The sequence below is a fragment of the Emydura macquarii genome, unplaced genomic scaffold (genome assembly GCF_026122565.2).
Source record: "Emydura macquarii macquarii isolate MOO-44397 ecotype Brisbane River unplaced genomic scaffold, CSIRO-AGI_Emac_v2 contig_499, whole genome shotgun sequence".
In the NCBI taxonomy this organism is placed as follows: domain Eukaryota; kingdom Metazoa; phylum Chordata; order Testudines; family Chelidae; genus Emydura; species Emydura macquarii.
The window spans coordinates 3,966,050-3,978,609 of NW_027130636.1; the positions used below are offsets into that span (position 1 = coordinate 3,966,050).

General features: G+C 42.2%; 1 protein-coding gene across 4 annotated transcripts in view; it reads right to left on the reverse strand.

The window, feature by feature from the left end:
- The window catches only part of VPS8 (VPS8 subunit of CORVET complex), a 223,567-nt gene that overhangs the window by 48,600 nt on the left and 162,407 nt on the right, over positions 1 to 12,560 (reverse strand). For 3 of the 4 annotated variants that reach the window (XM_067538775.1, XM_067538774.1, XM_067538777.1), the window contains 4 exons: positions 11,812 to 11,889; positions 10,370 to 10,473; positions 5,182 to 5,263; positions 2,701 to 2,783 (listed from right to left, as the gene is read on the reverse strand). In XM_067538775.1, the coding sequence (XP_067394876.1) occupies positions 2,701 to 2,783; positions 5,182 to 5,263; positions 10,370 to 10,473; positions 11,812 to 11,889 (347 nt within the window). The remainder of the gene's footprint in view (positions 1 to 2,700; positions 2,784 to 5,181; positions 5,264 to 10,369; positions 10,474 to 11,811; positions 11,890 to 12,560) is intronic. The other variant, XM_067538776.1, reaches the window with a different exon arrangement.

The following is a 12,560-nucleotide window of genomic DNA, read 5'->3' on the forward strand; positions in this document are numbered from 1 at the left end:
GTCTGTATCACCCGTGTAATCTGTTTGCAGATGTCCACATTTCTACAGCTGATCCATGGTTCTGCCTGTACAGCCTCTTCCCATCCAAGCCGAAGAGATCCAATATTGCTTGTTTACTCCAGGCAGGAGTACATCTAGTGCATTCAGTCAGTATAATTGGTTGACAGTTGGCACACAACAAGAGAGGGCTGTTAGGTGTGCTCATCAGGGTGGGCAATCATCAAAAGGCATCTCAAAAACATATGGGGAGTTTTAAAGTGTGGGGGATGGGGAGGAGGATGGCTTCCAATCTCTGACACTCTTGGGCAGTGGAGTTTACAACTGTGACTAAAATGATCACTGTTGCAGGGAATGGGGCTTCATGGGACAGCTGTCACAGGACTGTCAAGGTATCCACATGTCTTGCAGTATCTACACTCGCACTGTAGCCATCTCAAAAGGTCTACTGTTTCCGTAACAATTGGGGAGGTGGTTTTATTGCATCGCAGTAATGGGATGCTTATGTTGGCCATGGACAAATTTGAGTGCAGACACATGTGCAAATTGGCTGAGGCAAGACTGAGACAGTCTGTACCCTTATGTTCACATCTTTTACAAGGCTATGTTAAGTTTTGTACAAAGCATACTGTGTAAGGTATCATTAGAAAACTCATGATTTGATTATCACTATTGTCTGGTAAAATGTGTGACAACGTTGTATGCAAAGATTTAAGATTCCACTGTACAATATTACCAAGACATGTTCCAACATGTTCTGGAGAGCAGTCACAAACAAGTTCCCCAGAGACAAAGGCTAGCCAACACTTCAGCCAGGTGTCAATGAGATTAATTGGCCCATTACCTGATTAAGTGGCCACTCTTTGGCAAAACAGTGTGGGCAAAAAAAAAAAAAAATCTACATTAAGGAAGTTTAAGGTTCCTAGCCACACAGACTTTCTGCCTCCTCAACATCAGCTGGAGAGGATTATTGCGCAAGAGAAAGGGCTATAAGAGGAGGACAGACACACCAAATCATTTCTCCCTTACTGTCTATCCGTGGCATCATCAACCCCTGAAGAACAAAGGAAGCAGTACTGGATTGGTGGGGGAGATACTGACTGAACAAGGTTCAGCCAGTAAGACTGCTAGAACATGTGATAAGGAAGACCTTTGCTTTGTAGTCACTCAGCTTGTTAAATTAGATATTACTGCATTTTACCTTTTATTTCTTTGTAATTCTGATTTATATGCCTCATCACTTATAATCTCTTAAAATCTATCTTTTTGCAGTTAATAAATTTGTTTTGTTGTTTTATCTAAACCAGTGTGTTTGGATTGAAGTGTTTGAGAAACTCCATTTGGGATAACAAGATTTGTGAATATCATTTTCTATTAATAAATGATGGACTTATATATGAGTTTGTATTGTCCAGGAGGGGCTGGGCAGTGCAAGACGCACATTTCTGGAGGAATGTTTGGACTGGGATGTTGCTGGTGTTGCCCTGCAGTGCAACTCATGAGTGGCTGGCCACAGCACTCATACAGTAGAGCTGGGAGTGATTTACATGCTGCAGGCTGCATGAGCACAGACCAGGAGTGGTGGCTCTCACAGTGGAGCAGTGTAATGGGCACTCCAGGTTGGGGAATTGAGGGGACACAGCTGTCCATCAGTCCAGATTGCACCCTGGGTAATGTCACAGCAATTCTAGCACTGTGTTTTGGGGTGGTGTGGGAAGTTGTGGCAATGTGTGTATGTACTCATGTCAGAGGCTATAGCACTGTTTGGGGGGGGGGTGTGTGTGTGTGTGTGTCACTGTTCATCCATTGTGCTGTGTGTGTGTTTGTCGGGGGTTTATGTTGAAGGATGTTGTGGGTTGTGTCTGTGTATGTGTTGGGGTGGTGTGTGGGACTGTGGCAATGTGTGGGGGAATTGGGGGCTCTGGCACTATATAAGTGTGTGATGTTGTGTGTGTGTTGGAGGTTACATGTGTTTTGAGGCTGTAGGTGGTGCTAAGTGTGTGCTATGGTGGTGTGAATGTGTTGTGATAATAGGAGGGTTGTGGTAGTGGATGTGTTGTGGTGCTGCGTATGTGTGTGTATTTGTGACAATGAGGGTCCAGGCACTTCAAAAGGAGAATAGAAGGTTTAAAGCCCCAAACATAAGAAGTTAAACCAACTGGTTGGATACAGTGCTGTAGTATAAAAATGTTGAATAAGGTATTTTCTAAAAGCTTTATGAGCTATATACACAGCCCATGGGTAATGTCACAAAGGCGACTTACACTGATCTAACTTCGTAGTGTAGACCAGGTCTAAGTAAGGATTTAGGAGACTAACTTTAGGCTCCCATTTCTTGGGAATCTCAACCCTAGATTTTAAAAATATTTGAATTTTGGACCACAACAATTAAGATCTAATAGGTAAATAATTTTGTTTGGTTTACAATATACAATCTACATTACTTCAATTATCTTCTCTCATGGTTAAACATTGTCATTTCAGTTAGTGTCCCATTACACAAGTCTCATGATCATTTTTTCATCTTTGTAACCTTACCTAATAATTAACCAAATTAATTTCTGTAACTACACTGAAGTCAACCATGTTACATTAGGGATGGATTTGGCTCTACACCCTGAATGTGGTATAACTAGGGCCTTATAAAAAACAATTTAGTAAATATGTGTATATCACTACATTTTATTCTCCCCTGTTGCTTACCTGGAGAATTCTCTGCAAGATTGAGGGAAGGGCAATAAATGCAGCCATGTTGTTTAGCACTTGCATTGTCAAACTCTTCAAAGCTGAAATTAAAGAAATGTAAAAGTCATCCACCAATGGAGGTTTATAAAAACAATGATTTCTCAGATTAAGAGCTCACAAGGATGTTTATACACCTTTGTTTTCAAAAACATGAAACTTTTACAATAAAAAATTGGTTATAATAACCAAAGAATTATTTAAAAAGACAATTTTTAATATCTAAAAATAAATGCAATATTCAGGCATGTTTTTAGGACTCACACTATGATTCTTCCCCCCCCCCACATACACACTAAAATTGCCTTACAGTCTGGCACCTTCCTGAATTTATTTATGTATTTATTTTTCTAATCTGGTGATGTACTGCAGTTCAATTTCTCAATTGCCATCAAGTATAAACCTGCAAACCTTATTCATGTGAATAGTCTTATTGGTTTCAATGTTTTCCACTCATGGCCAACAACTCCCTTTCCCATTTTCTGGGTGCCCAACCTGAAAAAGTCAGGGCCTGATTTTCAGAAATGCAGGACCTGAGGGAGCTCAGCATGTCTGTGAAAAAAATACAGGCCTTAGGTGATAATCTGATCATCACACAAAGTACATCCTGTGTGAATGAGGACTTTGTGATGGTTTTGTAGCTTCTTCTCAGTGACCCTGCTCCAGTTTGATATCCCTTACATTATGAAGGACCCTGACCCAGGATAAGAAAGCTCTGGAGGCAGTGAGACAGGACATGGACATCCTGAGCATAACCTGTACTTGACGCCACAGATCAAGGTATGAGAGCAGCAGCGGGGGGAAAGGGGAGAAAGAAAGGCCCAAGTCACCAAGTCAGGCTAATGAAGGGAATGGGAAACTAGAGTGGGGAAAAGAAAATAGCAAAAGAAAATAAAAGGAAAAAAGCAAGCAAGCAAGCCAGGTAGCAAGCCACTTGCAATTAAAGAAGGAACGGGAGTGGTGACAGGTCTACCCTCTCCTCATATACCAGAGCTCGAGGATATCTAGGGTGCGGGTGCAGGTGCAGCCCCACCGATGTTGCTCATGAAAATATCTGATCTAGAGTGCACAGGCATGTGCACATCCTGACATGGCACACCCACAGGGACGCTACTTTAAGGACTACTCTCTCCTGCCTCCACTGCAATACAGCAAGTGGCCAGCAGGAAGGGACTGCTGCTGCTTAGAACATTCATGTCATATCAAAGCTGTAGGCCATAGGGGAAGTGGTAGGGAGAAACTTGGCAGGTGATGCCGACTCCCCCGCCTCCCTCGTAGTACTGGCCAGATTCATACACTTCCATTTAAAAATCACTGGGTACGATTCAGGAAATATCTTCAATTCATAACAAAGAGTTGCCTTTCAGGGCCATAATTCAGAGCCATAAGATCTACATTGTTCTCTGTGCCATAGGAGGGACACCCCTCCTATCAAGGTTGTGCTTTTCATAGTCTATTTAAGGACAGGCTCCAGGCCCCTGTTCACTGGATTCTCAGGGGCAATAGTTATAAAACTCTTTAGGGTTGGGATAGCCTTTTTTATTGTGTATCTACAAGTTCTCAGCAGAAAGGAGCCCAGATTCCTGACTGGGACAACTAGGCACTATGGCAACACAAATATTAAATAATAATCCACTTTAAGAATGGAAAAAAATTGGTTACAATTCAGGATCCAAATGTGAAGTGAGAGGACTTTTTTTTTTTTTTAAACATTTTTTCCTCTAAAAGGAGTGGGTGTTGCCTTTCTTTTTAGTGCATCAATCTCCTGAGAACCACCTTTAATTTCCAGAATTTTTAATAATGAACTTGTTTAAATGGTTAAGTTAGATTCAATGGCTACCCTTAGCCAGAACGTGATGGCATGCCCTATCTTTGGCCATGGCTCCGATGATGGATTATCCTCACTCTCCACTGTGTGGATTAAAAAAACCCCAGATTCCTAGTCTCAGTCAATGCATGGGCACCCTCCACTGATGAACTGGTAAAATCCTATCCACTCATTGCACAAAGGAGGAAGGGACAGTGATCTGCTGTTAGAGGAAAAAGTCACTGGATTACACTGGGACTGCAGTTCTTAACTCAGATGCCTCCGCTAATTGCAACTGCCCCTGTGTCACATGAGGAGGCAAGCAGTCTGTAAGTAGCCAGGGTCAAAGGATTTAGGACTTTACAGGTCAAACAATATAATTTACATTGTACTTAAAAGGCAATTAGGGACTAGTGCAGACAGCACAACACAGGTGTAACGTGCTCCTGGTAAAAAGTGCTACTTCACAGCTGGAATAGAGTAACAGCACTTTTCACATACTCTAATGTTGTTCAGGAATTGCACACTAGCTCAGTCACAGTGCTTACGTCCTCATTTGGTCAGGTGAAAAGAGAAAAGAGACTGAGGTCACATTTTCACTGCTATCTGGTGCCACAAAATGCCAACATACTTACGCTCAGAATACTGACACAACCCTGTCGAACTGGATAGCTTCTGTGGCGACATCATAGCCTCCAGGAGGGGAAACCAAAGTGTCTAGAATAATTAAGTGCACAATAAATCCTAAAATTCTGACAAAAAAAGTGATTACATTAATTTAGCTCCATTTTTAAACTTTTGGAGGTTAATTACATATTATGAAAAAAAAAGAATTAAACACCTTGTTTCCATTGTTGGCTGAGTGTCACAAAATGTTACAGGATTGCTGGGATGTTTAATTTGTAGTCTAACACAGTGAAGAGTTGCTCTAGTCAGTGCCTGAGAGCCGGGAAGACCTACTCTTTTTAGAGCCTTGAGGAAGGGACCTCCTTGGAATTTGAGGACGAGAGCCATTGATTCTGCCATTTGTGTGTTAATTTCCTGAGGCTGAAACAACAGACTCCAGGCTGCATTGACTTCACTCACTGATGGGAGAACTGTCCCTATTTACTCCTTACTTAGGTTGTAAGCTCTTCAGAGCAGGGACAGTTATTTTATGTTTACACTCCAATTAGCACAAAAGGGGCCTACGTTCCACTGTAGTATAAACACCTACATAAGAATGAATAATGATAAGGAAACCATGTAACCAGTCAAACCAATCATGTAATCCGTTCAACACACACTCCCAGAAGTTGCTGGATAAAAAGTTGCATAAATCCAGGGAACCTTGTCTGTAAATCAGAAACTGACTGCCACTGGTGGCCCAGGAAGATAATTAAATGTAGCTTACTCAAGGACCAAAGAAGTGCAAAGCCAACAAGTGAACCAGTAACTGTAGGACCAATAGGTGCTGTAGAACTATTAGGAGCCAATACTAATATCTCATTTGCTCCAAATGTTAGGCATATAAGCAACACAATCATTGCATCTGCAGTTATTCCATGAAAAATGTTCTTTAATATGTGGCAGTGTGCAATAATACACAACACTCATCTTTTCTTGCATGTTTATTACAGAGTACAACTTTAGGCATTTAATTAAGCAAGTAATCCTCATTCTTATTCATTTGACACGATATACCTGGAAGCTTTAGTAATTTTGAAATGCCCAAGTAAATGGCCATTTGAACATACAACTGGAAGTTGTAGCTATTTGGCAGGATGACTAATGCATACAGTGGTCATTATTAAAGGCAATATTTGCCAACAGTTACCACAGTCTTTCCCTATACTTAGGAGAGATATGTAGTGACTGAACAGTAGCAGTGGGCAAATGCTGACTTTTGAATGGACTCGGCTGTAGACAGAATAGCCAGAATTCACCCCTGCACTGAAATGCAGCCTCCTCTGAGGTGACACATAGTAGCTGTTTATCACACAGAGCACTAAGACAAGAAATAAAGAATACTGTATCAAATTAACAATACTGGGAGCATTTATGTAGGCAGAATGTAATTACATGCTTTCTAACTAGAATTTGTCTAGGTCACCTACAACATATAGTTCTGTTGGAAGGTTCCTGAACTGCCAGAAAAACATCACACTCTTCTATGACCTCTTTCCCCTTCACCGCAAATCATCCTTTGTTGCCTGCAGGATCCCTCACTGCCCCCACTACAGATACAAGAATTCTTTGGGAGCCCATTACTCAGTTTCCTACTTCAAGAAAACAGAAAAAAAGCTAGGCCTCTGTTTTACCAAGACAGCCAGATAACAGTCAGCTCTTGTACAGCATTCTTTTCATCCCCAGATGTCAAAGGAAAACAAATATCCCAATGTTACAGATGGGCAAACGGAGGCATAGGGAGATTAGGGATTTGCCAAAAGTCACATAGCAAGTTAGTGGCACTATTGGGAAAAGATCACAGGACTCTTGATTACCAGCTCAATGCTTTATCCACTGGACCATGCTGTCTCTGTAGAACTTGAGTTTTTATTTCAGTTTAGACAAAAAGAGAAGCTACCTACCTTGTTGTAACTGGTGTTCTTTGAGATATGTGGTCCCTATGTGTATTGCACAGTGGTTATGCTCGGACTCCACGTGCCTGAGACCAGAAAATTTTTGCAAGCAGTATCCAATGGTATGTGCCTGGACCCCTACTCTTCTTGTATGGCCTGTTCAGTTCCTTCTCTCCTGCGACTCTTGAAAATCCAAGGCACAGGAAAGGAGGGCAGGGAGTGGAATAAAGGTAGAAACCACACATGTCAAAAAAGAAATGGTTACTCACCCCATGTAGTAACTATGGTTCTTTGAGATGTGTCCCCCCCATGCGTGGCTCCACTTCAGGTGCACATGCACCCCCTGCACCTTTGACCAGAAATTTGTCATAGCAGCATCCATTTGACCTGCACATACATGTTAGTCAATCTTGTGCACTGTGCTGTTATATGGCACTGCGTGGACTAACTGCCCTCAGTTTCTTCTCTACTATGAGGCCGTATAGTATAGACCTCTGAAGCAGAAGGCAAGGAGGGTGGGTAATGGAGCACTCTTGGGGGGGAACATCTTGAAGAATCATAGTTACTGCACAGGATGAGTAACCATTCTGTCTTCAAGTACTGTCCTATGGGCACTCCGCTCTAGGTTACTAGTGGGCAGTTCCCTCTAAGGTGGAGAGGGCTTCAGAGTTGACTCCAGTATGGAAGAACGTATGGCCAAGCCAAACTATCAGAAGCGGAGTCCTGAGTTATTGCATAGTGTTCCATAAACATATGTATAGAAGCCCTAGTTGAGGTTTTACATATTTCAATGATGGGAACATTTTTGTGACAGGCTGTAGAAGTAGAAGTGGACCTTTTAGAATAAGTTTGTATGTCTGAAGATGCCTGAACATTACAAGATTTGTAGTAAGAATTAATGTAGTTGAATATCCACTTGGAAAGTGTTTGTTTATAGAGACTGCAAATCCTTTTGTTCTATCTGTGAGGGAGACGAACAATTTGGAAGTCTTTCTGAAGGGTTTAGTCCCATCAAGATAGAAAGCCAGAGCTCTCCTGATGTCAAGAGTGTAACAATACCTCGTTTATCTAGGTGAGGTTTAGGATGGATATCTGATAGGTAAATGGGTTGGTTAATATGGAACTTGGAGGAAATTTTTAGTAGAAATTTGGTAGGTCCAATCTGAGGAAGAGATCTATGGCTTCAGAAGTTGCCTGTGACATTAGTTCCAGGGAGCAACCTCTCAACAGCCAATTGTCCAGGTAAGAAAAGACAAAAATTCCTTTCCTGAAGAATTGCATGGCTACAGCTGACATGACCTTTGAAAAGCCGCTTGGGGCAGGTGACAGGCCAAAGATGAGCACCATGTACTGAAAGTGGTCCTGGTAACAGTAAAATGTAGGAATACTTTGTGAGACGTGCAGATCGCAATCTGGAAATATGCATCCTGAACCTTGAGGGCTGAGAACCACTCTCTTAATCCAGTGATGGAATCATCACTTCAAATGTCACCATTTTGAATTTTTGTGCCTTCACATAAGTGTTGAGTAGCCTCAAATCTAGAATGGGTCTCCAACAGTCATTCTTTTTTGGTACTAGGAAGTACCTGGAATAAAACCCCTTCCCTCTGTGCTGTACGGGGACTGGCTCTATAGCACCCAAATACAGGAAAGTCTATTTCCTGATGAAGCAAGCTCTCATGAGAAGGGTCCCTGAAGAGGGACAGAGAAGGAAGGTTGGTTGGTGGAAAAGTAGTAAAGCGGATAGAGTACCCTGTGGAGCTAATCTCCAAAACCCACTTGTCCATAGTGATAGTCTCCCAAGCCCACCTGAAGTAGTAAAGGCAGCAGTGAAGGGAGGAAGGCAGGTGAATTTGTGCAGCTGTAAGGATAAGGATAGTAATTCAGACCCTAAACAACCCTGTCAGAATTGGTGCTTGTAGGGGAGACGTTGTGAGGTTGAAGGCTGAGAGGTGGAGTGTTTCCTTCTCTGCAACCTGTCTTTTGTGTTGCGGTTCATAAGATATCTCTGGGTGAGTGGGAATTAGGCAGGACAGGAAGCATGGATTTGAAGCAGATCTGTATAATTATAGGAATCTACCAAATCACAGGGGCACAGGTCCAATTTAACAAAAGACTGACTTAATGAATACTGGAAATGGAACTCTTCCTTCCACATTTGCATAGTACTGCAAACCCTAGTTGTCATGCTGGGTAGATGGGGGGGGAGCATGTGTCATATTGGGTAACATCAGTGTGTCAAAATCATAATTCATGTGAGATATGCCAGGTCAGGTGCTGTTAGAAAGGTTATAATATGCAAGTCAGATGGTAATACTTACGTTCATATGTGATATGTGAAATGGAAGTTATAGATATATTTGAGATATCTGTATTTCAAATCATGCTGCCTGGGCAATACCCCAGGAAAATAGCCTGCTTAATGGCTTAATTAAGCTTAATGGCTACATTAAGACACTCACAGATGCAAGGGGACCAGGAAGAAACTAAAGACATACCTGAAGAGTTACCAGGATTGGCCCATGTGACTCTGGACTCCATTTTAGTTCTTGTAACATTCCACAAGACAGCATGGCCAAGGCCAGAGGGTATATAAGGCCAAACCACAGAAACCATTTTGTCTTTGTTCCTGTTCAGCTACAGACATATACCTGCCTCTGGATCAATTCACTTGCAACTGAACTGAAGAACTAAGACCCATCCAGGTACTGGATGTATACCAGAGGAACTGTACAAGCTTGCAACACCACAATTCTTCTAGAAACCTGATGTATATGGACTTTCAATCATTTGTATGTATCTGATTGCTCTAATACTTTAACATTTCTCTCATGGTTTCTTTCTTTCTTTTTACAATAAACCTTTAGTTTTAGTTACTAAAGGATTGGCTGGCAGCGTGGTATTTTAGGTAAGATCCAAACTTGTATTGAACTGGTATTGTGGCTGACCCCTTGGGGTCAGAGGGAACCTATTTAGTAAAGAGCATAGAGTTTAAGTAACTGGTCTCTTTACTGGACCTAGTGCTGATTTGGGAGCCCGGAGCTGAAATGCAGTAAAGGGGCTGTGTATATTTGCATACTGGCTTCTGTGGGGATTCAGAAGTGCAGTTTGTGGCTGGTTGGGAAGTCTGGCTTCAGTGCCACCCACCAGTGCTGGGAGAATCTGCTCCCTTTTTACAGCCTGTCCTGACTTTGGCATTTTCAAGTGGCTACCCTGGGCACGGGATGGGTCACACTAATAATAGTGTGTTTTATCCCCTTACCTCTCGCTGCTGCTGGTTTAAGCTATGTGAATTCCTCTGGCAAAGTGCAATGGTTTTCACTAAGATATCTTCAATATCCTTTAATAAGTGGAGTTCTGTCGATTCTAGGTTAATGAAAAACAAAATGGAGATTACACATGGTTCAGATAGTTTACCATGCCATTATTGCTGAATCATTCTGAAAAATAAAACCACACTGCACACCTATAATTTCTTCCTTGTATACAGGAGCAATGGTTATGAAGACACTGTGTAGTGAGGGGGTGTGGCCTCAGATTGACAGGGAGAGCACCCTACCTGCTCCCTAGTGGAGCTAGAACAGTCACACCCACCCTGCCAGAAGCAGAGGGGTAGGAAAGTAAGTATAAAGGGAGAGCCTAGTAGATCAGTTGGGCAGGAGCTGCCAGAGGAGAAAGATGTCTCTCCACCACCATTGGAGCTCAAGCGCTACAGCACTGAGGACCTGGAGGAGCTGCCCGCCGCCTGGGAAGACGAGGAATTGCTCAGCTGCTGCTGGAAGTGTACTCCGCCAAGATGGATGACAACCCCAGGATTCAGGTACACTCAGAGGGAAGGGGAGGAAGTAGCCCAAGAATGCCAGACTACAGTCCAGTTGTGTGGCCAGAATATTGGCCAACATGGTGCAGGGGGATCTCCGCTAACCCAGTGGTGCACCCCTCCGCCACTCTTAGGGCTCTGGTGGAGGAGGTTGGGCCTGGGTGCCCCTACCCCCTGCTGCCAACCCCAACTTAGGCCAGAGCCCCAGACTTCTTGGTGGTCTGCCCTGCTTGAGCTCAGACTCTTTATTGTCCTGCCCTGCCTGGAGGCCAATGACTCAGAAACAGCTAATTTCCCATCCTTAAGCTTGTCTTGATAGGTGAGACAGCGAGGGGGCATGGCCTCACTCAGAACCTGGACAGGGAGGGATGGCCACACTCCTACAGACTCTAACCCTTTTAAGTGGATTCAGCTCTATAGCAGAATAAACTCCGCTTTGCAAAATATTTCATGCAATTACATTAGTAATATCTGATTTTTGGCTTAGATTTGCCTTGACACCGATTAAAAACATCACATTTTCATTTGATGCTATTGAGTCCTGGAACTCACGAACAAAAAGCATAGTAGGAACCACACTATATTTCTTGCCAATGTAGTGGATTTGCTTCCTTTGCGTTATTTTTCTAGTTTTTGGTAATGGTAAAAACTGACAGTGTGCTGTGAGGCTGTAATATTTGTTTGCTGCAGAAACAACAGGTAACTTTCTTCATTTCATTATTGCATGTTTTCTGATTGGGAACATGCCCATAGTATACAGAGTAGGTTTCAGAAAACATGAACTAGTACATCAGACCACTGATCCATCAAGTCCAGTTTTATCCTATTTCCAAGAGTGGCCAGTACCAATTACTTCAGGGTGGAAAAAATTTTAAAAACCTCACCCTGAATCTCATCACATAACATGTTCGAAAGGGAAATTTCTTCCTCCCGCTCCCGACAAGTTAATGATTGGCTTATTCCTGAAACAGGAAAGTGGTTATATTATATATAATGTTTGTCTTATTTAACATAACTACAGATGTTGTCATCCATATATATGTCTGATTGCTTTTTATTCCTAATAAGCTCTTGGCCTCAACTATATCCTGTGGCAATGAATTGTACAGGCTAATCCTGCTTTGTATAAAAAGACTAAATTTAAAAGTAAAAGTATGTTTAAGATGCTGAATGTATTAGCTAACTTCTTCGCCACACATACTGTTAAGTGAAAATGCATCAAACCCCTAAGTTGTGACATGACTGTAGTTTCTCATTAAACTTTTATTTTGATTGCTATCAGTCATTCTCTCTTTAGAGAAGAATGAACTTGGCTGCTTGTGACAGCTTTATAAAAGGGATCAAGGTACTTTCTGGTAGTCCATAACTCCAAGTAGGTTTTCTTCTTATTGTTTCCACAACCAAGACAACTCTCAGCTTGTAAAATAGAAGGATCATTATGTGAAGGATTCCTCTATCCCCGGGATCCTGAAATGGGATCAGTTACTGCCAGATGTTTCTCATCACTTTTCTCATTTTCACAGACAAAAATCCTGAACTGTTAGAGCTTCCTGTTGTGAAATTAGAATAATGAGATAAACTGCTAGCAGGTCACCACAGTGTCAGTCCTCACCACAAGGGATTACGGAGCAGC